Genomic DNA, 26669 nt, shown 5'->3' on the forward strand with positions numbered 1-26669 from the left:
GCCTGAATGCTTGACCCCTACAGTGAGGGGGTTTTGTTGGCTCTGCTATGCTGTGGAGAGGGTGTTTTGTTGCCATGATTTGGGTCTACTTGTCCCCTTAGAGGGAAGGGTCACTGAAAATCAGTGCAAAGTTATTTTGACTTACCGCCTTTACACAGTGATGGTGAGATCCTATCCTGATGGGATACAACCTCTATCTACAAAACGCCAACTGAAGGGATAAGTTTTGGAAGAATGGGGTTCCAGCCTTCCAGTAGACTTCCAGAGACTTGCATGTCAAAACATGTTGAAGCTGTTCCAGCAGCTCGTATTGGACCAACTTTTTACTAAGACACTTTATTCAGGTTTTCTTTTCATTTGTTGCCAAAACTAAAGCAGCCAAATATGTTCTGGCTGATTGACTACTGGGGTGAAATGATGTAAATGAGATTTTTTTGCCCAGCTGTTGCTTTAAAGTTAGAGTTGAACGCTGCAGTGTTTAGCTACAGTAATGGATTTGCCAGCGGAAACTCAGCATAATAATAGTCATATGTGTGTCTGTGTAGGAAAGCTGTGGACAGCTCCAGAGCTGCTGCGTGATGAGAACAGGCCGCCCTGTGGTACGCAGAAGGGAGATGTGTACAGCTTCGGCATCATCCTACAGGAACTGGCTCTGCTCAAAGGAGTCTTCTACCTGGATGGCCCACCTCTCAGCCCTAAAGGTTAGACACACCTTCAGTCCTCTAATCACTATTTCCTACATTGAAAAATGAGTAGCACTATATGGAACACAATTATAAGGAACAGAAATGGATCCTAATCACTGTTCCCTACATTGAAAAGTCAGCAGCACTATATAGAACACTATTGTAGGGAGCAGAAATGGCCCTCAGTCAATATTCCCTACATTAGAAAAACAAGAGCACTGTATAGAACACTATTATAAGGAACAGAAATGGTCTCTAATCACTATTCCCTACATTGAAACACTAGAACACTAGAATTATTGGAAGTAGAAATTAGTTCTATATGATTAATCATAAAGAGGGGACTAATCACTATTCACTACATTAGGAAATCAAGAGCACTATATAGAATGCTAATTTAGGGAACCGAAAGGCTAGGTTCACATTACCAGGCTGAAGTGGCCTCTTCGATCTGAACGTTCTCATTAAGGTCGTATGGCCACAAAACGGATAAGTGTCCGATACAGAACCACATATGAAAGTAGCCCGGGTCGGATTTGAAAAGATCAGATTAGTATGTCCATTCAGCTCTGAAAACAACAGATCTGTGACGCATTAAGGGAAAAATCTGATTTATGCCACTTCAGTCTGGTAATATGAACATAGCCAAAATGGTCCCCTTGTACTATTCTGCACACAGTAGGAACACTAGAACTCTATTATAGGGAACACAAATGGTTCCTAATCACTGTTCTCTATATTAGAAAATCAGTAGCACTATGTAGACCTATATAGTGCTCCGTATTGACAGCACTATCCTCCTGGTTAACAGGACTTTCATGTTCACATTTGCCATGAAAGTCCTGTTAACCAGGATGTGACGTCCTCAGCCTGAATGGCCAGCAGCCCTTTAATTTCTAAATCATGTACAAAATACACTCCCATGCAAAAACATGCGCCAAGCCCAAAATGGCACAACATTAGGTATCAATTATTCTCTATAGCGTTTAAATCTGGACTCTGTCCAGGCCAAAACTAGTAAACGTCATTAGTAATTTGGGCAGTGCACAACACTTTTCTCACACAATAACTGAAAACCTTCCTGTAGAAACATCATCACAGACCGCTGCATCACATTTTGCTCTAGCAGCCACACAAGCATGAAGTACACTCTAAAGAAAGATGGTTCTTAGGGTTGTTTAGTAAAGAAAATGGTTCTACATACAGGGAGATTCACTCGAAAGAGGCCCGAATATTCTGTTGTAACTCCCTTTAGGATGAAGCGATCTGAACCAAAACATACGCTACGTACCTTGATGTATGTGTAATCGACTGCGTTATATGCGGTGCTGGAAGTGATCTCCGTTTTCTGCCAGACACATGAAGGGGTACGGGGGTATGCACCCGGAAGTTGCAAACAGAGGTTAAATGGCTGTCCAGTGCCTACCTCATCACTCCGACGCAGGGGCATCCTGGCTTGTTCGAAGCTCCGTATACTGAGGAGCACATTGCACATTGTTTCGTTCAGATTGCTTTGTCCTAGCGAGAGTTATTACAGAATATTCGGGGCCTCTTTCGAGTGAATCTCCCTGTAGAAACATGAACACTCAAAGAACCTTTTGCAAGATTACAGGGTTCCTTGCCTCATGAAAGAGTCCTTCAGATTGATGGATAAATGCATAAATGTGCTACTAATGGTTCTATATAATAATATGTTATATAAATTATAAAAATTATATATTGAACTGGACAGCTGGGATAGGTTCCAGCACCCCACCGCGACCCAGAAGGATAAGCGGTTTAGATGATGTATGTATGTATGTATATTGAAATGGGTTCTATGTAGCACTGAAAAGGGTTCTTCTATTGTTACAAGCTTGACATCATAACAATAGAAGAACCCTTTTCTACAGCACATTCTCCATCAATCTGATGAATCCTTTCATGATGCAAAGAACCCATTAATCCTACAAAGTGTTTTTTGAGTGTTCATGGTTCTGTATAGAACCGTTTTCTTTACTGAAGAACCCTTGAAGAACCATCTTTTTTTAAGAGAGTAGCTGTTTTTGCTGGTTCTTTTGAGCGGTATTTCACTAGAACCATACAAAATAAACGCCTGTGATGTTTTACAATCCTGAACTCGCTGTAAAAACAACAGGAGCCGCTGCATTATCGACATTCCTGGTAATGTGTCGGCTTCTGTTCACACATGAATCCTCCTGGTAATTTCAGGGAAATTGTTCTAGGTCTTGTGCATTTGAATTACCACATCAGTCTTACTGGGATTTACTTGCGTTTGCACTGAACCCTCCCGTTTAATTACCCGTGTAAAGGTGCATGTGTGAAACAGACTCATTACAGGAACACAAATAGCTCCCAATCACTAATCAATGTGCTGGAAAATCATAGTGCACTATAGATCATAGTTTATAATGCGTAGTCACTGATGCCCAGCAGTGTGGCTGTCAGGATGTAGAAGGTGTTCTGTTTTAAGCGTGAGTGCCCAGGATGTGACAGGAGGAAGAATGCACTCATTACACTGGAGAGAGGGTCTGCATTCTAATTGGACGTTTGAATGTGGAACTGTTTAGCATTAATAAGACTGTTTATCACACTGTGTCTACGAGGCTAATTACAGCAGCTGCTCCAGTCACAGCCCTGTCTTCAGCACCTTCACCTCATCTCACCTCTGTATCCCCCCTTTCCTCCTCCGCCTCTCTCCTCAGCTCCTCACCTCTGTATCCCCCCTTTCCTCCTCCGCCTCTCTCCTCAGCTCCTCACCTCTGTATCCCCCCATTCCCCTCCGCCTCTCTCCTCAGCTCCTCACCTCTGTATCCCCCCGTTCCCCTCCGCCTCTCTCCTCAGCTCCTCACCTCTGTATCCCCCCATTCCCCTCCGCCTCTCTCCTCAGCTCCTCACCTCTGTATCCCCCCCATTCCCCTCCGCCTCTCTCCTCAGCTCCTCACCTCTGTATCCCCCCGTTCCCCTCCGCCTTTCTCCTCAGCTCCTCACCTCTGTATCCCCATCCGTTCCCCTCCGCCTCTCTCCTCAGCTCCTCACCTCTGTATCCCCATCCGTTCCCCTCCACCTCTCTCCTCAGCTCCTCACCTCTGTATCCCCCCATTCCCCTCCGCCTCTCTCCTCAGCTCCTCACCTCTGTATCCCCCCTTTCCCCTCCACCTCTTTGCTCAGCTCCTCACCTCTATATCCCCCCGTTCCCCTCCGCCTTTCTCCTCAGCTCCTCACCTCTGTATCCCCCCTTTCCCCTCCACCTCTCTCCTCAGCTCCTCACCTCTGTATCCCCATCCGTTCCCCTCCGCCTTTCTCCTCAGCTCCTCACCTCTGTATCCCCATCCGTTCCCCTCCACCTCTCTCCTCAGCTCCTCACCTCTGTATCCCCCCATTCCACCTCTGCCTCTCTCCTCAGCTCCTCACCTCTGTATCCCCCCGTTCCCCTCCACCTCTCTCCTCAGCTCCTCACCTCTGTATCCCCCCATTCCCCTTCGCCTCTCTCCTCAGCTTCCCACCTCTGTATCCCCCCTTTCCCCTCCACCTCTCTCCTCAGCTCCTCACCTCTGTATCCCCATCCGTTCCCCTCCGCCTCTCTCCTCAGCTCCTCACCTCTGTATCCCCATCCGTTCCCCTCCACCTCTCTCCTCAGCTCCTCACCTCTGTATCCCCCCATTCCCCTCCGCCTCGCTCCTCAGCTCCTCACCTCTGTATCCCCCCATTCCCCTTCGCCTCTCTCCTCAGCTTCCCACCTCTGTATCCCCCCGTTCCCCTCCGCCTCTCTCCTCAGCTCCTCACCTCTGTATCCCCTCATTCCCCTCTGCTTTCCTCCTCAGCTCCTCACCTCTGTATCCCCCCGTTCCCCTCTGCCTCTCTCCTCAGCTCCTCACCTCTGTATCCCCATCCGTTCCCCTCCGCCTCTCTCCTCAGCTCCTCACCTCTGTATCCCCCCGTTCCCCTCCACCTCTCTCCTCAGCTCCTCACCTCTGTATCCCCCAATTCCCCTTCGCCTCTCTCCTCAGCTTCCCACCTCTGTATCCCCCCGTTCCCCTCCACCTCTCTCCTCAGCTCCTCACCTCTGTATCCCCATCCGTTCCCCTTCGCCTCTCTCCTCAGCTCCTCACCTCTGTGTTTGTGTCTGATGTTCGGTAATGAGCTTCCGCTTTTATCCTCCTTATTTACATTCCTCCTCTGTCAGCAGCTCTCGCTCCGCTACACCACTTACACACTGACAATCTGCCATCCATTCACATACCACTGATATATATATATATATATATATATAGAGAGAGAGAGAGAGAGAGAGAGAGAGAGAGAGAGTGACAGAGACAGTGAGAGAGAAAGAGGGAGAGAAAGAGAGAGACAGGGGGAGAGAGAGAAAGAAAGAGAGTGAGGAAGAGAGAGACAAAGAGAGAGCGAGAAAGAGGGAGGAAGAGCGATGGAGATGTTTGATATTTTGAAGCTCTCCACTATGAATTACAAAATTTGAACTCTGCTTATTTTAAGAATGCAAAGTTTTGGACTTGATTTTAAAGCGAGACATCAGTATAAAATAAAAAAAGAGGGAGAAAGAAAGGAAGAGAGAGAGGCAGGAAGAAAGGGAGGAAGAGAGAAGGGGAGAGAGAGAAAGAGGGAGGAAGAAAGACAGAAAGAGACAGCAACATCGAGAGAGAGAGAGAGAGAGAGAGAGAGAGAAGACAGAGGGCAGAAAAAAGTGAAAGAGAGCAGTCCAGAGAGAGAAACAGGGCAGAGACAGAGGAACAGAGGAAGAGTGAAAGAAGGAGAGAAACAAAAGAGAGAAGTGGCAGAGAGAGAGACAGAAACAAGCAGAGAGAAAGAAACAGAGAAAGGAGAGAGAGGGGGAGAGAGAGAAAGAAAGGAAGAGAGAGAGAGACAGAAAGAGAGGGGAGAGAGAAAGACAGGGAGAAAGAGAGGGGTGAGATAACGAGAGAGAGGAAGAGAGAGACAGAAAGAGAAAGCAACATAGAGGAAGAGAGAGAGAGAGAAGACAGAGGGCAGAAAAAAAGAGTGAGAGAGGGAGCGGTTAAGAGAGAGAGCAACAGGGCAGAGAAAGAGAGACAAAAAAAGAGAAAGTGAGAGGCGGCAGATCAAGCATACACAAGAGACACATTTCTGGCACAGCGCCAGGTGATGAGTAGAGCGGAGGGAGTTGAAGGTGGTAATGAAAGAATGCCATAGGAACTGTAATGAAAAGCGAGGAGGGAGGGAGACACAGAGTGACACGTACAGAGAGAGAGAGGGAGAGAGAGAGGAGACAACGTTCAGACACAAATGGAGGAGCACTGACAGAAGACGAGGTGGAGCAGAGATCAGAGAACCTGAACAGATGAGGCAGAAAGGAAAGAAGTAGCAGCGTGTGGTTCAGTGCAGGGACGTGTTCGAGTGATCAGATATTCAGTTAATCGTTCCAGGTGCCGGTATCTAAACGCTGATACCACTGTGATTTGTTACACAGCATGAGTGGAAGACAGAAAGAAAACATGACATCAAGTTACGTCAGTTTACCGTGTTTGGGTTTTATGAGGTGGTACATGTGGCTAGTAACAAGGATGAGTGAAAAAAGTTCTGTATTGAATTTATTTGATTAAAATGTATACATAATTTCCCTTTATCAAAGTATATGTTGTTGGGAGAGGGTTTCACACGTACAAGAAATATATCTCTGCTGTCGGAAGAAAACCTCGTATCTCCAAAATGACCACCTCTGAGGAACAGGATAAAACATACTTGACTCTTAACGTAAGTCAATGGAACCAGACTTTTTTCCTGGTCATTTCAGGCCGTTTCTTTTGGTCCATTCATCATGAAATTTACACACAATGTAAAGAACAACAGGCGTTTTCAAACTACGTCAAAAACTGGAAAATGACAAAAATGGACATACGAGGTTTTCTTCCGACAGCAGAGATATAATATGTATATGTAAGAAATATATAAATATATAAAGGCACAGTAGGTAGCACTTTCGCCTCACAGCAAGAAGGGCCTGGGTTCGATTCCCCAGCCGGGCGACCAGAGTCCTTTCTGTGTGGAGTTTGCATGTTCTCCCTGTGTCTGTGTGGGTTTCCTCCTACAGTCCAAAGACATGCAGTCAGGCTAATTGGAGAAACTAAATAGCCCCTGGTGTGAGTGTGTGTATGTTTGTGTGTCTATCCTGTGATGGACTGGCGACCTGTCCAGGGCGTTTCCTGCCATCCGTCCAATGACCCAGGAGGATAAGCGGCTTAGAAGATGAATAAATGAATATAAATATATAATATGTTAATATTATGATTAATATCACCTTTATTAGCAAAGTAAAAATGTGGTTTTTATTAACATTAGCCATTAATTTTTTCCAAAACTTGTTATATCCGAAATGGACATCAAGCATTTTGGAATTAATCTCTTAATATGTATATCAGTATTACAGTATAGATACATATCGCTGCTGTTGGAACAAAACCTCGTATCTCCATTTTTGTCGTTTTTCAGTTTTACACATATTTTAAAAATGCCTGTTGTCCTTTACATTGTATGTAAATTTCATGAGGAATGGACCAAAAGAAATGACCCAAAATTACTTGGAAAAAAGTCTGGTTCCATTGACTTACATTGCAAGTAAAGTATGTTTTTTCCTTCTCCTGTAAAGTTGGCATTTTGGAGATACAAGATTTTGTTCCGACAGCAGCGATATACAAATAACCATTTAGGCTCATGCGCCTTCCACCATGTGAGGGGATCGCTCTCCCTGTCAGCTTTATGAAGGTTAAATTAGTGTACATTCAGTGGAATTTGTATTTAAGAGTTCACTGTTCACTGCAAACCATAAGTGCTTTAAAGTGAACGGAAATATTTTCAGCTTTCTTTTTATGTTGTTAGTTAATATCGTTATTGCAAATTATAAATAATGTGATATTATTTAAAGGCCATGTCACCCACCCCCATCCTCTACTCGTTGTTGCTTAGTCTGTTATATAGTTTGTATAGTTTACTTTAATTTCTGTGTAATCAAATGGTTATGATGTAAACGAAGTCATTCAGAGTGGTTTGGTGTGAAATGCTATGTTATAGAGACATTCATCGACTTACAGTGGTGGTGGTAGGAACCAGACATCTGAAGAGTTTACAAAATGCCCAATGCCATTTTAAAAAGTGTGTGTTTGTTAAAATGCATTCATGGAGGAGAGGTGCATGCAGGATGTGAGGAAAAATAGTACCCAAAGAAAATGTTTTCTTTCAGATTTACTATTTTACCATCATCAACATTACAAATAAAAATTCAGAAGACACATCGGTTCACCAGTCGTTGTGGACAGAGTAAATGAAATTTGCACCACCTCTGTAAAGAAATCAGAGTTGGTACACTTCTCTACATTTCACATCAGACCACTCTGAATGACTGCTGACACTGAGTTCTGCAGAAACCTTTAAAAAATCTGTGAAATGCCCATTTAAATGTAGGCCTGGATTACAGAGAAACTACATTTCTTCCCTCACTCATCACGTCTGTGGTGAGAAGGAATGAAATTGACTTTAAAATATAAAATACAGTCATGTGCAAAAGTGATAGACAGTCAAGAGCATCGTTTAAAACTATTTTGGCAGAAAGTATGTTTTTTCTGTAAAAAAACAAATAAACACAAATACAGTATAAACATAGTAGGAATTTTTTGGGTTTTTTTAAGTTATTAAAGGCCCCATATTTTAATGTTCTTTTATTTTTATTTTTTTCCCCTGAGCTCCACTGATAACATTTGCTTGGGATCAAGAACAAAAAACAGTCATAATTCATTTCTTCATGACCATTTTCCCACGTCTTAGAAATAAACAGGCTGTTTTTGTTGCTGTGCCTTAAAGACTGATATATGTAAAGGAGCTCTTTTCTGATTGGCTGACCTGCATTGTGCTTCATTCAGAAAGCAGCCCAGGTTAAACACTCCTCATAGCTTCAGTGTGAATAAACAAGGCTAAACTGTAGGCTGAATAGTCAGATATAAGGAAATATATTGATTTTTATGACATCACAAAAACAGTAGGTTGAAAACAGGCTGTTTTGCAGCTTAGTTTCCATACATGGACTTTGCAAACTGGGCACATCTTGAAACTTTTACACATTTTGAAAGTTTACAGCCCACATTAAACACTTTTATTTAAAAAAAGTGAGACATTTTGGCTTTACATGATATAGGGCCTTTAATATGTCCCTTAGAGGAATACAGTTAGATCAGGCATGTCAACCTGGGGACCTTCTGGGCCAAAGTGCTGTGGAGATCAGCTTCATTAATACTCTGAATTCAGTTCATGAATTCCTTGCCAATTAACTGATGAGCTGAATCAGGTGTGTTTAATGAGGCAGTGTGCTGAAGTCTGCAGTGTTGTGGCCCGCGAGGACTGGAGCCTGACTCATGTGAGTTAGAAAAGCACAGGTAAAATGACGATAATAAGTTTAATAAGACCATAAGGGTCCTTAGACTTACTTATATTACACTGTTTATATAATACATATGATTTACCATGATGGGCAAACGGATGCTTTGTGCTTTCCGGGTAGAAACTGATGTGGCCTACATCCAGTGATCTTCTCATTGTTCACCCTGCACAGATGATTTCAAATGATCCACTTTCTTCCACTTTGTCATTCTACAGGGACAAAGCCTGACAGCATGGCTCTATCTGAGGGCACAAAGGATGTAATATCAGATCACTGTGCTGCTGAATTATACTAGATTATGGTCCAGAGAGGAGTTATAATATTAATATTTGTATTTGTATGTGTATAATAACATGTAAATCACCTGCTTTGTCATACTCGTGTCTCTCTCTCTCTCTCTCTCTCTCTCTCTCTCTCTCTCTCTGTATCTTTGTGTTTGTATATCAGAGATTGTGGAGCGAGTAGCTGAAGGCCGCTGGCCGTATCTGCGTCCACTTCTGTGCTCACAGAGCCACAGTGAGGAGCTGGGCCAGCTGATGCAGCGCTGCTGGTCAGAGGACGTCAACGAGAGGCCAGATTTTCACCAAATCAAAGTGCTGCTTCACAAGCACAACAGGTGCCTAAGAGCCATCCAGCACTCTCTGCTCCTGCAGTCACTCTAGAGCTGTGTATTTTTAAGAATCAGGGCAGCAGGGGGCACTTAGGGGGCTTCAGAAACATCTCAAAAGTTGTGTCACTACTTAGTAAGTTTTTATCAGTTTATTAAATCTGTTTCGGCCATATCTGAAAAAAGTGGTACTTGTTTAAAAATGGTAGATGTTATTTAAGCAATAGAACACGAGAGGGAGGGTGTTATTGCGAAATAACATCATGGCTGTAGATCATCACAGACGTGATGTTATTTGTGATAACGCACTCCCTCTTGTGTTCTGTTGCTTTTATGCAACAGTTAAATAAATAAAGTAATAAATTAATAAACTGGCTGTGAACGCGGCGTTTAATATGTTTTAATGTTCACAGTTCCTTCTGCCAAATTATAGTGTCTCAACAAGCAGCTTGTTGCTACGTCAGAGTAACGGGCTCCGCCCACTCGCTGCACAGTCTGCTGTAAGCCTCACCTTTTGAAGTACAAACTAAGCCATAAAACTGCCGCAATATCAAGTTTAGCTCAGTTTTGTCATTTTTTGCCAGATCAGTATTAATGTTGTTTTGTTCCAGCCAGTCTGTAAAGCATCTTACAGCCCGTTTAGTTTGGTGAACGGTATTGGGTTCATTTCTGGCTGATTCCAGGTTGTTTAGCTGTTCTTCTGTCACAGCTGCCGACTGAAAAGCTGCTCAGTGGTGATGACAGTTTGGGAATTTAGTGTCGTCTCATCTTCAGAGTCTGACCAAATCGGCTGTCCGTCAAATGTGATCTTAAAAGTGTCCATTTTCTGTTTGTGGCAAAGTAAGAAGTAAAAACGTTCAAATGGCTTGAGCGTCTCCTACAGCTGTCAATGTTGTCGCGTAGCAACGGCGTCTCAGCGGAGTGATACAGTGTTTGTGAAAAAACAGTTAGAACGCTTCTCAACCAATCAGCTTGTGTAGCCAGAACTAACTGTTGTGTAATAAACATTATTAAAATGTGACAGTCACATTTCACAGCCGTAGCGCAGCCACTAAACAAGTTGTCCGTAATGTCATAGCGCTCCGTCTCTTGTACAGTCGCGAACAAAATGACGTTTTGCTGATTTTGTAAGCAAAAATAAGTTACACATCCTCGACAGAGAACACACTCCTGCACACTTTCATACTGTATATCTGCTGAATGTGAGATAAAATCATAAAATGTGGCCTGTGAAAAAGTTATGGCATATTTAATATATTTTATGCTGTCTGTAAAGCACTTTAAGCTGCCACTGTTATGAAAAGTACTGTATAAATAAAGATCTATATTTTTTCATAGGCCATATTTCAATGTGCTCTCTGTAGAGGATTATGTTAACTTATTTTCAAATCAACAAAGTATGTAATTTGACATGGATTGTTCAAACGTTTGCATATGATTGTATGTGCAGGTCATCAATTCTGGTTCTTATAAGACCTGGTTAAGTAAAAGTAATGACTGGGAGGGCAAGGAAGGGGCACAGTGGCACTTACTATTAGGGCTGAACGATTTTAGGGAAAATATCGAATTGCAATCTTTCTGACCAATATTGCAATTACGATTTAAATGCAGTTATCAAAAAACATAATATATAAATGAATGTAAATTATGCACAAATGTGAGAGAGACTGGAGAGTAAATACTATTAGAAAATATCTAACTGCATTTTTTATATTGTGTTTGCGATTTAAGTGCAATTATTTTCCATAAATTAAGCTCCAGACATTTTGGAGTTGAGGCTTGAATGCTGTGTGCCAGACTGCCAGTTAGTAAGCTCTGCCTTAACTTCTTAAGAGAACACAGAATCTGATTATTGTGAGCTATAAGTACAGTTGCAAACATTGCACTTTTGAAAATTCCAATTGCGAGTTCTTTTGAAAAATCATTAATTATTCTGCCCAACTTACGATCCACACAGGTGGTCTTAGACTATAAAATAGGACTGCTGGTACAGGGCGCCCACCCATCCCACAGTCTGGGATATTGAAGGTTTGCACGTACTGTGAAAAATAAAACAATATTAAAGATAATTAGGAGAAAAGATATATTTTTTTTAAGTCTTCTGTGCAAAAATTTAGAAAATATGTATAAAAATTGTGTTCCTATAATTCTTCACTCCATATCTGCTCTCTAAATGCCGTCATTAAGGAAATGACTGGTTTAAATAAGTGAAGGCAATGCACAGCCAAACATGTGGATGTGAGGTTCAAGAAAATAAAGAAATTGATTGAAAAAAAAAAAGCTTATTTTAAAAAAAAGCTGATTTTGATATGGTTCAAAATGTAATGTCCTATATATAACGCCCAGTAAGTGCATTTATGATTTCTGCTTCATACAACAACTGTTTATAGCTTGTATATATTAGTCCTTTTCAAGAAGTGTATTCGCCTATTTTACTGTCAATTTCATTTGTGGCACTGAATGTAAATATTCTGTTATGACCATCTACAGCAGGTTATGTACTGTGCACTGGACTTTGAGATTTGTAATGAGTACTTTGATGGTTTAAATGGACATATATAAGGAGTAGAATTATGTTTTTCCTCTTGGGAATTTAACATAGTATAAGGACAACTAACTAGTAGCAGTTACTTAAGCATTTTTCTCCCCTGGACTCAGTGACAGTGAATATGGTTAATGATTCAGTTCCTTCAAACCATAAAACTTTGGAGAAAATAGTACAAAAGGATTGGTGATAGATTTTTCCCCTTCCAAGGTACCAGGAACACTGTTTCAGATCTGATCATATCACTGGGAAACGTACTATACTATTCACTGCCGTCTCTAACACTCTCCTCTCTCTGTCTGCAGAGGCTACGGCTCCAACATCCTGGATAACCTACTGTCTCGCATGGAGCAGTACGCTAATAACCTGGAGGAGCTGGTGGAGGAGAGGACGCAGGCGTACCACGAGGAAAAACGCAAAGCTGAAGCGCTGCTCTATCAGATCCTGCCTCAGTGAGTGCAGTCTGGCCTCTTCATCCAACTCTCAGCCTTTTATTGTGAATTTGAGTGACTGTTTAGTTTCCCATTGGTTTTAATTCTTCTCTTCAGTGAATTTTAACTTTTGAGTCCTGGTTCTTCTCAGTGGTTCTTCCTCATGCTCTTAGAGTTTCTCCATTTGAGTCTTGGTTCCTCTCAGTAGTTCTCCATTATACTCTTATGGAATTCTCCTTTTGAGTCTTGGTTCTTCTCAGTGGTTCTTCCTCATGCTCTTAAGGTTTCTCCATTTGAGTCCTGGTTCTTCTCAGTGGTTCTTCCTCATGCTCTTAGAGTTTCTCCATTTAAGTCTTGGTTCCTCTCAGTAGTTCTCCATTATACTCTTATGGAATTCTCCTTTTGAGTCTTGGTTCCCTTCAGTGGTTCTTCTTCATGCTCTTAAACGAATTTCTCCATTTGGGTCTTGGTTCCTCTCAGTGGTTCTTCCTCATGCTCTTAAAGGAACTTCTCTTTTTGAGTCTTGGTTCCTCTCAGTGGTTCTTCCTCATGCTCTTAAAGGAACTTCTCTTTTTGAGTCTTGGTTCCTCTCAGTGGTTCTTCCTCATGCTCTTAAAGGAACTTCTCTTTTTGAGTCTTGGTTCCTCTCAGTGGTTCTTCCATCACACTCTTAAAGAATTTCTCCTTTTGAGTCTTGGTTCCTCTCACTGGTTCTTTGTCATGTTCTTAGGCAGCTGCACTCGTTTCTTTAAAGCTGCTTTGAATCAGTGTTGTTGAATGCAGCATGTAGATAAATGAAATTGAACTGAACTTTGTGTTTGTGTTGCAGTTCAGTGGCAGAGCAGCTGAAAAGAGGAGAGACCGTCCAGGCTGAGGCCTTTGACTCTGTCACCATCTACTTCAGCGATATTGTGGGTTTCACCGCGCTGTCAGCGGAGAGCACACCTATGCAGGTGACAGCTGTCAAACCTATTCAATAAGCAGTGACACCATAATGGTCAGCCAGGCCCACAGGAAATGTGGAAAAAGTCAAGATTAGTTATAGTATTGACTTTCTTACTAGCTCGGTTGGTTGTTAGGATACGGCTAATATTGTCTGTTTTCCTCCAGGTGGTGACTTTACTGAATGACCTCTACACATGTTTTGATGCCATCATTGACAACTTTGACGTTTACAAGGTAATTAACCCATTAAGGTTATGGGGGTTTCTCCTACCATTTGACTGGATCATTGATAGTTTGTCACTGAACAGAAAAAAAACAAAGAGGGGGAAATGAGATCATGGTTTGCTAGCGACGCCTTCTAACGTTAAAAACAACTGTTCTATTCAGTTTCGCTTCAGGCATGCCTTTACTGCTGTACAGCTTGTTGAGCGTTTACGGGGTGCCTCAGGCTCTCAGCATGGCAGCTGACTGTAGAGCTTGTTTGTAAACTGCGGACTGGAGCGTGTCTGTGTGGTGCCCTCAGGTGGAGACGATTGGCGATGCGTACATGGTGGTGTCTGGACTTCCTGTGCGGAACGGGAAGCTGCATGCCCGGGAGATTGCCCGCATGTCTCTTGCCCTGCTGGAGGCCGTCTACTCCTTCAGGATCCGCCATCGGCCTGACCTACAGCTGCGGCTGCGCATCGGCATCCACACCGGTGAGGGCAGAGCAGCTAATAGTTTAGCGAAAGTATTATTTTTTCTTATTTGAATACAATTTGCCCCCATTACCCCAAATATAATCCATCAACCAAGACATGTTTGGTGTCTGAAGTTCGTTCTTTAGATTTTGACCTAATTTGAAAATGCCTGTTGTCCTTTACCTTATTTGTAAATTACATGCTGAATGGACCAACAGAAATGGCCCAAAATTACTTTGAAAAAAATATTTTTCCATTGACTTACATTAAAAGTAAAGTGGGTTTTTTCCTTCTCCTGTAAAGTTACCATTTTGGAGATACAGGGTTTTGTTCCAACAGCAGCGATATGTTTGTAATAACAGTATGTCATACAGTGTCATAAACCACATAACTCAATGCAAATCAAAAAGATCTGAAGCACATCTGTAATGATTATGATCACATAGTTTGCACAATGCCTACTGGCGGTGTATTAGCCTTTAGGGTTGACTGGTGTCCAGTTTTGAGGTCCGTTGTCCATCATCTGGTTCAACAACTGTTCAATTGTAATGAACAGTTGTTGCCAAAGCAGTTAATAAAATACTTAATATAGAGACGATATTGAGGAAGAAAATAATGTATAAAAGAGTAAAATAATCAAATATTCATATCTATATATATGTGTCTATATATGCATAATGTAAAATCATACATTTATACCCCCTTACCAATAGAGATATGTAATATATGTACATACACATACATATAATATTAAATAAACAATACATTTACACAGGATCGGTTTTAGGTGCTGTTTCATTCTGTTCTCTGCATGTGTGGCAGCTGTAAACATGATTAGCTGATAGTTTAATGCATTCTGTCTCTCCTAAACACACACATAACAAATCTTCAATTTGAATCATTTTCTCTTCAAATGATGGGATGTAAGTTTTAATTGAATTGAAATAATCTTCTCTGAGATCTTTGTATTTCCTATATGAGGAGAGAAAATGTTCAGTGTGTTTTGGCTTCTTCTGGACCCTTTTTTATTTCTATTTCTCTCTCTCTCTCTCTCTCTCTCTCTCTCGCTCTCACTCTCTCTCATTCTGTCACTATCTCTCAATCGCTGAGTCGCTTGCTATCTCTGTTGCTCACACAAGGACATGCACACAGAGATTGTCAGTTGTGGGACGGGTGCTCTCTATGACTGCGTCTCAAACCACATGTACCACACTAAACCACACCTCAAATTAGTACACCACCAACAGCGCCACTGCTATTTTTAACTTATTTAGTACACTAGCATTCAGATTGAGACACAGCCGGTGTGTAGGAACATAGACCATGTTAGGCTGTGTTACAGCAAGGTTTTGGATAAATCCGTCATTTCTCATTTACAGTTAGTTTGAAAAAGCAGTTAAATAAGCATCTTTATCTTTTGCATCATTCTGCCTGCAGAAGACAGAGTAAATGAACAACAGGTTGGTTTCATGTGTTTGTGCAGTAGACTGGAAAATTTAAACATACAGCACTTAAAAAGTTCAACCTATAGTCCAGCGGAGTGTCCAGTTTTGAAATAGCTGAAATCTGGCAACCCTTCCTTCATTACTTGTTAGCAACATTAGCCTCGTAGCTCCCGTGCAAAACTAAAGGAGCAAAATTCAGACACTGGAAATATTAAATTCCTTTTAGCAGATAAAATCACATTCTTGAGAAGGGCCATAGGCTGATGTGTACAAAACACCACTGAGATGATGCTGCAGTGCTGTGGTATTTCTTGCATTCCATTCTGTTCTATTACTTATTAGCTACGCTAGCCTCGCAGCTCCAGGGTAAAACTAAACTAAAAAAGCAAAATATAGACACCAAACATGTCTCTGCTGACTACATTTGGAGTACAGGAAACTGAGTATCAATTATATTTGTCACCAAACCATAGCTTTAATGGTGAAAGACATGGTGAAAATCCATCTTAGACTTAATAAACAGATCTGAGCGAGCAATGATAACAGTAATAGCTTGTTTCTTATGGTGTGGAATGAGTTATTGGGACTGTTAAGAGAGCTTAACAGCTTGTGTTCTATGGAAAATATAGGAATATAAACAAAATATATGTGTGCATTCCCAGGTCCTGTGTGTGCTGGTGTTGTTGGGCTGAAGATGCCAAGGTATTGTTTGTTTGGGGACACAGTAAATACAGCTTCACGCATGGAATCAAATGGGGAAGGTAAGACATCAGCTGTCTTTGTGCCGTCTAAGCAATGTTTGGTCATTTCTGTGCTGATTCAGTTCTATATAGTGTGTGAAAGTCAGAGACCACCATTCATTTATTTATTTTCCAGCTATTAAGTACTTATTTTTTCAGTGATTTTTTTCAGAAGCCTAGGGAAAATTATATATATATATATATATATATATATATATATATATATATATATATATATATATATAATGTTAATGTCCTGTCATCCTTAAAATTTTCAGTTATTTGAACTTAATAATAATAACTTAATTAATAATAAGTTAATAGGGCATAAAACAGATTTTGTTCCATAACAATTTGAAATTCAATTAACTCAAAATATTAAGGCAGCTTGAAAATTTTTTACAGTGTATCAGTTTTTTCTGTATTTATTGTGTCCACTCTTTACTTTTCTTTCAGTTTTTATTCTTTTCAGCAGACTTTCAGTTTTTCAAACATAATTTGCAGGAATGTTTTTCCACACCTACAAATTTCAGTCTTGGAAGTTGTTTCTGCTTCTCACAATCCAAATAATCCCAAACCCATTCAGTGGTGTTGAGGTCTGGAATCTGGGGTGGTCAGTGCATTGTTCAGCTTCTTTGTTTGATGTGTCCGTCTCCTTTTCTCAGTAAGAGCTTCTTGAACAGCTACACATCCTTTCAGACCCACAGCGCTGAGTCGTCTTCTCACAGTGGAAGGATGGACAGAAACACCTGTGGATGTTTTCAGATCTGAAGCAGCTTGATTTTCTCCTCTCTCTCAAAGATGAAAGCTTTAAGTGCTGTTTATCTGATGGGGGCAGTTTTGGTGTCTACCAGGTCTTCCAGGTGGTTGTTAGGAGCCACATTTTCTCTGTAGCTTTTAATCATTTTTGGAACTCCAGTTTTAGAAACTCCTGTTTTACTTATTTTCTTTTAACTTTTTCCTTCATTATGAAAGTGGATTACTTTGTATCTAATCTTCTCAAAAACATCTCCTGAAAAATGAATAACGTACTTAATGGCCATTTTAACTGGAAGTGAAGTAAATGGTGGGCGGTCTCTGATTTGTGCACTGTGCTGAATGTGAATTTAACTAGTTTCAACCCTTAAAAGTCACCGTTATTGCCAGCGATAACAAAAACACGGTGCTCGTAGCTCATTGAAACAAGCAATTCTGTAGAAAATGTGAAAGCAAGCTTTTACTTGATACTACGTTTGTAAGTAGAAGAGGAAATATTATAATTTGAATTTAATGCAAGATTGTTGTTGTGGATCTGATCCTGTTTCGGGGAAAGAAAACTCTACTTTTCCAATTTTGTCATGTTTTTTTCTCATTGTTTAACATTGAAACCAACAGAAATGTTGAATATAAATTGAATGCAAACTCACTATGTAATTTAAGTAATTACATTATTGCATTTGACTAATACAGCAAAGCAAAAGTAATAACTCTCAGCTTCTAAGGGTTAAATGGCAGAGTTGATATTCCCTCAAATAATGGCTGATATTCACCCAAACAAGAAGTTATAAAACCAGGTTTGGAGCTCTTATCGGTGCTGGTTTGGCTGATAACAGTGTTCAGGCAGTCCATTTGCTATGAGGAGCAAATACAGCTCTCAGCTATTCACCGGCCAGGTCTCTGAGTACTAGCGTATGGGTAGGCTCTCTCATTTGCATTGAAAGTGGAAGCAGAACAGTACGAGTCTGCACATGCATCTGTATTTTGGCTGTGCTGGTGTTTAACGCTAAACATGCTAATACCAGTGTCATTGTCTGGTCTTCCATTAGCGCTGAAGATCCACGTGTCGGAGGCCACACGTGCAGTGCTGCAGGAGTTCAACTGCTTCCAGCTGGAGCTGAGAGGAGACATAGAAATGAAAGGCAAAGGGAGGATGAGGACCTACTGGCTTCTGGGAGAAAGCACCTCCAACCACGCTTGAACAGAACAGAGAGCGGAGAACCGAGAAATCAGCTTTCTCCTGAGAGAAGAGGGGCCGACAGAAGATATATACAATCATGTAGCAGAGCTTTGAATGGAGAGAGGAAAGAAATACAGTGAAGAAACTGCAAGATGAGCTACGGACGTTCCGGGACGTGACGTTTCGGAGCTGGCCTCGTTCCTCTTGTCGTCTCTCAAAGCTTCAGGTTATCGCCACATGCGAGCGTCAAAATAACAGGCTTCATTTGTCTGTTCAGGACAAAATAAAATGAAATAAAAGGATCTGAAGAAGTGAATGAAACAACATATAGGACTACAAATTATTGACGTTGCGAATGTTGACTTAAGCTGTTGGTTTGAGGACAGTGCCATCTAGTGGTGTGACACTGTACATGTATTTTTATTGCTGAACACTTTGTTAGAGGAGTTGGTCTCCACTTTTTCGGTAGCTTCTCTTTGTGTAAAGATGACATGATGCTTATTTGTTTCTCCCTGTAAAGTCTCTACATTGCCACTCAGTACTTCCTGGTGTATTTTAGCACGTGGACCAACAAAGGGCAATGGAACAAGTACATAAACTATAGAATATAGATTATTATAGATTGTAGATTATAATGCCTACATATTCAGATGATACTGATGCAGAGGTGCAGTACTGAGAAAGGATTCCACAAGACAACGACAAAATATGAGTATACAGGGGGTAGAAATAATGGAAACTATTTTAAAGTTACTAAATATGACTTAAAAAGCAATATCACTGTCTGTTTCTTACTAGTTTAACACGTATTAACAGTGTTAACTGGTGGCAGCAAAGCTTCCGAAACCTACAAGGTAGTGTTTGAATTTCTAAAAAGCAATAGGAGGCACCTAACAAGCTGTAAAAGAGATTATTTCCCTAATTGCAGTCAAGACGGAGGGAGTGAAGGCATGTTTCAGACAAGAAAGGGGGTATTATTTGAAAGTTTAGAGAATAAATCGCTGTTGTCTGAACAAAACCTCGTATCTCCAAAATCATAATTTTACAGGAAAAGGAAAAAACATACTTTACTTGCAATGTAAGTCAATGGAACCAGAATTGTTTCCAAGTCATTTTGGGTCGTTTATTTTGGTCCATTCCTCATGAAATGCTACACACAATGTAAAGACCAACAGGCATTTCCAAATTATGTAAAAAACTGAAAAATGATAAAAATGGAGGTACAAGCTTTTGTTCCGACAGCAGCGAAATGCTAAAAAATACTGACAAAGTGAAAACACATCAAAACTCTAACAAACTAACAAAGAGAGTGCTATTGCTTTCATACTGATCTGTAATAGAGCTGTTATTTGGAACCAGTTTGTAAGCAAAGTCACTGTCGAACAGTGTTTGTTCCAATTAAGGAGGCTTTTCTCCACGTTTTAAAAAAAGCTCAATACTGACGTGACTAAGAGTTAAAGACCTGTAACTGAATAGCAAATGGGCACAAATAGAGCTGTGTACAGCAGCCTAAACCCACACTGTAGGAAAAGTATTGTCACTTTGGTGAAATAAGGACTAAAGTACAATACCTTTCCAAAAAAACAATGGAAGATGGAATGAAATGATTGAACGATGGAATGGAATGAAAAAAACTATGGAAGGTTTTTTTGTTCAAATTGAAAGAAATATCATTATTTCTTTCAAATCAGGAGAAAAAATGGGCTAAAATATGACAAGTCACCATCAGCTTGAAATAATCATTTTAAAGTCAGAGGTCAGGAGTTTTTCAGACCATGTCGTACGTCTCTACGGATTACAGACACATGTCTTGTGGATTTGGAGACCTCTCTGGTGGAAAACTACATGAAACAAGAACACTGTGTGAACGTGGGTTGTGTTTCGGACCCCTTCCCTGAGCAGATGAATCTGATGATTGCAAGTGCATTGAAAGAGAATTCAAAGAGAACTCAGTCAAACCTTGGTGAAGGACGTGTCTTCGAGAGGTCTGCACAGGCCTGGTTATTGATACCCGCACCCACCCGATTTAACCACTAATCACAATCGCCTGTGCCCTAAAAATGTAGCATGATTCTTGCCCACTCATTAACTCAGAGTTAATTATCTTCTCAGCGAAGCTCGTTCTGCTCATTAGTCTGTTTGCTGGTGATGCACGTGATTCATTCACGTGACGTAACTGAGTAGGATGTGCGCATGTGGGTCACGCTGGTGAACCAAACAAGTGTGAGCCATCCTGTCAGAGAGATTGGATTTGAGCAAAAAATCGGATTTGAGCAATAAGGCTTGTAATGTGAACGTAGCTTTAGTTGCTTGCCTGTTCGCTCATATAGGCAGCCAATAATTGTCCAAGCCTGCCCTCTCAGCCAGCCATAAAACGAGCCTGCAACCTGTTGGCTGTTCAATTGCAATGACTGCAGTGCTTAAAAATGAACCCCCCCCCGCAGATTACTTAGCAGATCATGCGGGACCCAGCTAGTGTCTTCCAAGGATGCGAGTGAATTCTCTACCACTGTCATCATATTTTCATCAGTATAATGTTGATTCAGCATTTGAGACCTAAACGTCGAGCCAGACCTTCCTTTTGAGTCTGTGCGCGTGACGTTAATATGTAAAGACGTACGACGTGGTCCGACAAAGTCCTGACCCGACACCTCTGACTTTTGAATGATTATTTCAGGCTTTACAGGGTGACTCACAGTAGTGCACGCTCAATATATTTTAGCCTGTTTTTTCATTCAGACTTAGCAATGCTTTCAATTCTTTCCATTTTTACAAAATAATCTTACATAGTGCAGCTTTAAGTAGAAGTATAAAGCTACGTAAGTACCTGTAGAACTGCAGTGGATCTTCTTAGTATATCCAGCATCTCTCAGTGCAGGAAATGAAGTTTATTAGAATCTGTTCTTCTCTTTTAGGATCCTTTTGTTCTAAAAAAAAAATGCTAACGCTCCAGAGTGAGAGCAACAGCAAAGCAGTACAGAAGTTGTTTCCACCTTAACACATTAAAATGTACAAATCATAAAAGGAATTTTTAATTAAATGTTAATGACTAAAATGAATGTACGTTCCTTTCCTCATGAGCACAGTCGTATGCAAAAGTTTGATCAACCCTGGTCAAATCATGTTTTGCTGATTTGGAGTGAACTGAAAATAAATGAACACATTTACTATTTTTCTGCCAGTTTTAGTGCACAGTTTCTTTTTTTTTTTTGTGCTGACCATAAACATAACTTTTGCACAGGCCAGATTTTATGTTTTATTTTTTTGCCAGTATGCTAAATTCAGTAAATAAACAATGTGCAGAGGTGTGTTCTCTGTAGAGAATGTGTAACTTATTTACCCTTTAAAAAAAAAACAACACATAATTTGACCAGGGGTGCCAAAACTTTTACGTACAAACATATACTTGAGTAGAAGTAAAAGTATCATTGAAAATACAGATGAAAGTACATTCATTTGTATTACTTCAGTGCATGTAAGCACTGTGAGTGATGAGCAAATGTGACTACTCTTCTACGCTCTTAATGATGGTTCTTCAAGGGTTCTTTAGTAAAGAAAATGGTTCTGTATAGATCCATGAACACTCAAAGTACCCTTTGCATGAGTAAAATGTTCTTTGCATCACTGAAGAGTTCTTCAGCTTGAATGTGCTTCTTGAAAAAGGTTCTAAATAGCACCAAAAATAGTTCTTCTATTGTTACAATGTCAAGCCTGTAACAATAGAAAGAACCCTTTTTGGTGCTATATAGAACCCTTTTCAAAAAGGTTCTATATAGAACCATCAACATCATGTTCTCCATTAATCTGAAGAACCCTTTCATGATGCAAAGAACGCTTTAATCATGCAAAGGGTTCTTGGAGTGTTCATGGTTCTATATAGAACCATTTTCTTTACTAAAGAACCCTTGAAGAACCGTCTTTTGAAGTTTGGTGGTATAAAAGTGTTTCAGTTGCCGCACAAGCTTCACCTGAAATACTAAAAGTTATTGCTAAATATCCCACGAGGTTTAATTACAGAAGTTGTTTATAATTACGGTCGAAAGGTTCTTCTTGAAGAACCTTCCAGTGCTCTATAAGAAACGGTTTGACTTCACCATTACAAGGCCTAAAGGCAAAAGGGAGCCTAACATCATAGAGTCCTACACTTCGTCTTGTATTTCCACTATTTTGTCTACCTCCTGTATATTTGTGTTATATTTGATGTACACAAAATGAATATTACACATAGTATATATACTGAATGTTCAAACAAACATGGGGGAAATGTGAGTTTTTGATGTGATGTGTATTATATGTGAAACTGGCAGATGTACAGACAAACTACAGTACAGAATAGTGTAAAATAAGGATAGTTTTATTAGCTGTGACCCTGAGTGCCTCCATTAATCATAACCAGCATAGAGTACATAGGTGAATCCAAGTCACACCGACTGTGTACAGCCTGAGATCTGTTCTATAAAGCCAAGTGAGTTTAGCATTCGTTATGGTAGTTTGTGAATTGTGCTTGTTTTCAACCCAAGCACCGTTTGCCAAAAGCAGGGAGAGTCTCTCTGGAGCCACTTGGGATAAAGTGCCTTCCTTAAGGGCACCAGGGCCATAGCAGGTAGCAGGTAGTCTCATCTAGGGGTCAAACCTATGAAGATCAACATAGATGTGTTGTCAAAAATTGCCTAGCTAACTGTTTAACAGTGAATTTTACTGATTTTGTTTTCAATCCTCTGTAAATCAGTTGTTGAGATGTAAACAACGTCATTAAAAGTGGTTTGATGTGAAGTGGTTCACTGTAGAGAAACAAACTGAGTCTGATTTCCTTACAGTGGTGCTGATAGGAACCAGGAGTGGCCATGTCTACAACACAAATATAGTCATTTTATTTACTATCCAAAACCACCAGTGAACCTACACGTGTCTTCTGATTTTGATATGTAATGTTGATGATGAAGTGTCTAAAATATACTTTGGTGCCGAGGCAGGGAGTGATGTATTTTAGGACAAAGTCTTGTCTCAAAACTATCAACACAATGAGTGTGTTTACGTGCACTTAATAATCCAATAACTGCAGAAAATCAGATTTTGTCAGTAATCTGATAAACACGTTTACGGGCGCTTGAGTAATCCGATAATGGGGAAACTCCAGGTCTACATGAGTCAGGCAATAATCAGATTTCTGCTTTGAAACCGGCCAATGAACTCACAGAAGAAGACGTGACGTAAACGTAATGTAAAACTCAAACTTCATGCCGCAGCTTTTTTTTAAAACATTGCGCCACTTTACCTGAGAATATGAACAAACATCATCTAGAAGATGAAGAATATTTAAATCCTTCATTTCGTCAAGCATATATTTGGTTTCAGGGTCGCTCCAAAAGTGTTTTGTTGCATCTTGTGGCAACACACGTGCAGACTGAGAAATCTGAAAGAAATCAGAATAAGAGTTCACATGCACTGAGAAATCTGATTACTGAGCTAAAGTCCAGCCTCTTTATCAGATTTCTTATTCAGATTTCTAGACCTTACTCTGATCTAAGAAATCAGAGTGTGCTGTTTACATGACCATTTGAATAATCAGATAACTGCAGAAATCTGATTATGATCAGATTACTGAGTGCATGTAAACACACTCAATGTCTCAGACATCAGGCAGCCTATTTGTTACCATTTCATGTTATAACTGATGGCAGCTAAAGCCATTAAACTCGTCAGACGTCTGGTTCCTATCACCACCACTGTGAACAATTCTGAGTCTCTAGGTTTCTCTAGAATGGAGCGTTTCACATCAATCCACTCTGAATGACTTTGTTTACATCTTACCCATTATATTATGCAGACATTGAGAAATTTATAGCATTCCTCTTCAAGATATTGTCAAAAACGTCCACCAGCTGATTATGGAATAAAAGTTGCTGCTGCATTATCACACAATAGAATACAATATATAGAGTACAATATCTAATTAAAGATGGTCTTGAATCATGCACTGTAATACAGCTTGGATAAGTTCAAGGTGCTTAATGTGGTAAACGTGTATAACTGTCCCTTGCCTGTGCTAACTGACCATTGAGTTGTCCTCTATTCCTCGCTGCAGGGTTTCTGAGGTAGTGTTCAACCTGCTAGTGTATGTGAATTATTGGTAATGTGTCATATCAATGTGGATAGCAACAGCTTTGGGTATCTCCCAACGGCTAACGGCATGTGACTGGCCTATCAAAACACAAAGCACTTCTTCCTACATTGTAAAGAGTTATTTGACCTCTCTATGCCCCGCCCACAAATTCATACATTCATAGCAGCTGTTGCTAGGTTGGCAAGCTTTACAGAATCCAATTCAACCTAATGAGAAAGTCTTTAGATTTGCTACACATTGAGTTTCCAGTTTAAAATGCTGCGCTACTGAGCCGAACTGTGTTGTGTAGCTAATTGGAATTAGGGACTGCCAAGTTTCCCAGAAGCTTCTAAATGTTAAGATTGTCATAGCTAGTAGAGAGAGTGTTCATTGTGATGCTCGCTCTACCATTTAAGAATCAATCTTGTGCTAGGGTCTTTTGGGGAACCCAGTGCAGTCTGACACCACGCAAACATGATGAATAGAAGAATGTAAACTGTCTAGCCTAGCAGTAATGAGTGCGTTTACATGCAGTCAATAATCCGATCATAATCAGATTTCTGCAGTTATCTGATTATTCAAATGGTTATGTAAACAGCATATTTTTTAGATCTAAAAATCCGATGAAGAAATCCGATAAAGAGAGCTGGATTTTAGCTCAGTAATCAGATTTCTCAATGCATGTAAACTCTTACTCGGATTTCTTTCAGATTTATATGACTGCACATGTGTGAAAACAGGCCGTGGTACCGGAAACACTTTTGGAGAGACGTTGAAACCAACTGCTTGATGAAATGAAGGATTTAAATATTCTTCATCTTCTAGATGATGTGTGTTCATATTTTCAGGTAAAGTGGCACAATGTTTAAACAAAAGCTGCGGCATGAAGTTTGAGTTATACATTACGTTTACGTCATGTCTTCTTCTGTGAGTTTATTGGCTGGTTTCAAAACAGAAATCTGATTACTGTCTGACTCGTAGACCTGGAGTTTCCCCATTATCGGATTATTAAGTTCATGTAAACGCACTCAGTGTGAGCTTTCACATGCATACCATATTAATATCCTCTGAAATGATCAAATAGGTGTGTTAGGTATTTCAACAAACTGAGTGCTGAGTGCTGTATTTCAACAAACTGAGTGCTCATTAGGTTGTTTGGGATTATTGTTAATGTTCTACACAGCTTGTCCAAACCTGGCAACGGTTGCTATGAAAGGATGCGTTTGTAGGCAGAGCATTGAATAGGTTGATTCACTGTGTCTTGGGCTGTGTTCAAATCCACATACTATACATACCAATGGTTACAAATTGTGGTAAACAGTCTGACACTACATTTACATTATGAGGGCAGTTGGTCGACAGCAAAACAGACGGAAAATTCTGCCACCATCAGAGGCAGCAGCAGCCTACCATGGTGGTCTAAGGTGTGTTCAGTTTAAAGGTCAATTTTCCCAGCTTTTGCTGTTAAACACAGCATTTGCGGATCAACCAGATGTTTTTTTGGGAGACATGGATGCTGAGTGTCTCACTGTTGAAGACCAGACACACCCAGCACTACAAAACAAAACATTAAAGGAGTACAGAATGTTAAACCATGACGAGGCACAGAGCAACACTTTTCCAACCCCAGCATGTAAACAGAATTACCAGTTAGTGCTCTCCTCCAAGCGTGTTGAGTCGTCCAGTTGTGTTGCATTAGCAGCAGTGTGAAAAGATGTTGAGATGAAAAGATGCATGTTCCAGCCTTCATCCTCCCAGCTTGGTAGCATCGTGTGATAGCAGGAGAGCAGGTGGGAATGACCACAACCTAATTGATGAGGAAAACATGTTTTTGAGCTGTTTTGACACAATATTTAGTTTGCGGTTTTGGACACAGCCCTGGCCAAAAGCCTGCAAATGGCCTGAGTGCATGAAAAAGTAGGCCTGTGCCACCTGCTGTGTTCACATACCTCTCAGTGGGCGGCTGAGGAAGCTACAATGAAATCAAAGCTGGTACAGAACAAGCTGTTCCACTCTCAGAGCCGTGGACTGCATACAGTATAGTGGATCTGTAGATGTATTGTAGTGTTATATTTCTGTGATGTTATGATGACCAGCTCAGATAAACAGACTCCTGTAGGTCCCTCTGA

At 40.6% G+C, this 26669-nt stretch overlaps 1 protein-coding gene across 1 annotated transcript in view; it reads left to right on the top strand.

Annotated features, from left to right (window-relative positions):
• Positions 1-18532, top strand: part of npr1a (natriuretic peptide receptor 1a) — a 142651-nt gene extending 124119 nt beyond the window's left edge. The window contains exons 15-22 of the mRNA XM_036562643.1: positions 546-701; positions 9556-9724; positions 12566-12712; positions 13521-13644; positions 13802-13870; positions 14160-14334; positions 16424-16522; positions 18307-18532. Of these exons, the coding sequence (XP_036418536.1) occupies positions 546-701; positions 9556-9724; positions 12566-12712; positions 13521-13644; positions 13802-13870; positions 14160-14334; positions 16424-16522; positions 18307-18458 (1091 nt within the window). The 3' untranslated portion in view covers positions 18459-18532. The remainder of the gene's footprint in view (positions 1-545; positions 702-9555; positions 9725-12565; positions 12713-13520; positions 13645-13801; positions 13871-14159; positions 14335-16423; positions 16523-18306) is intronic.
• The last annotated feature ends 8137 nt before the right edge of the window (positions 18533-26669 follow it).

This window comes from Colossoma macropomum, unplaced genomic scaffold (assembly GCF_904425465.1).
Source record: "Colossoma macropomum unplaced genomic scaffold, Colossoma_macropomum, whole genome shotgun sequence".
NCBI classification, from domain to species: Eukaryota; Metazoa; Chordata; class Actinopteri; order Characiformes; family Serrasalmidae; genus Colossoma; species Colossoma macropomum.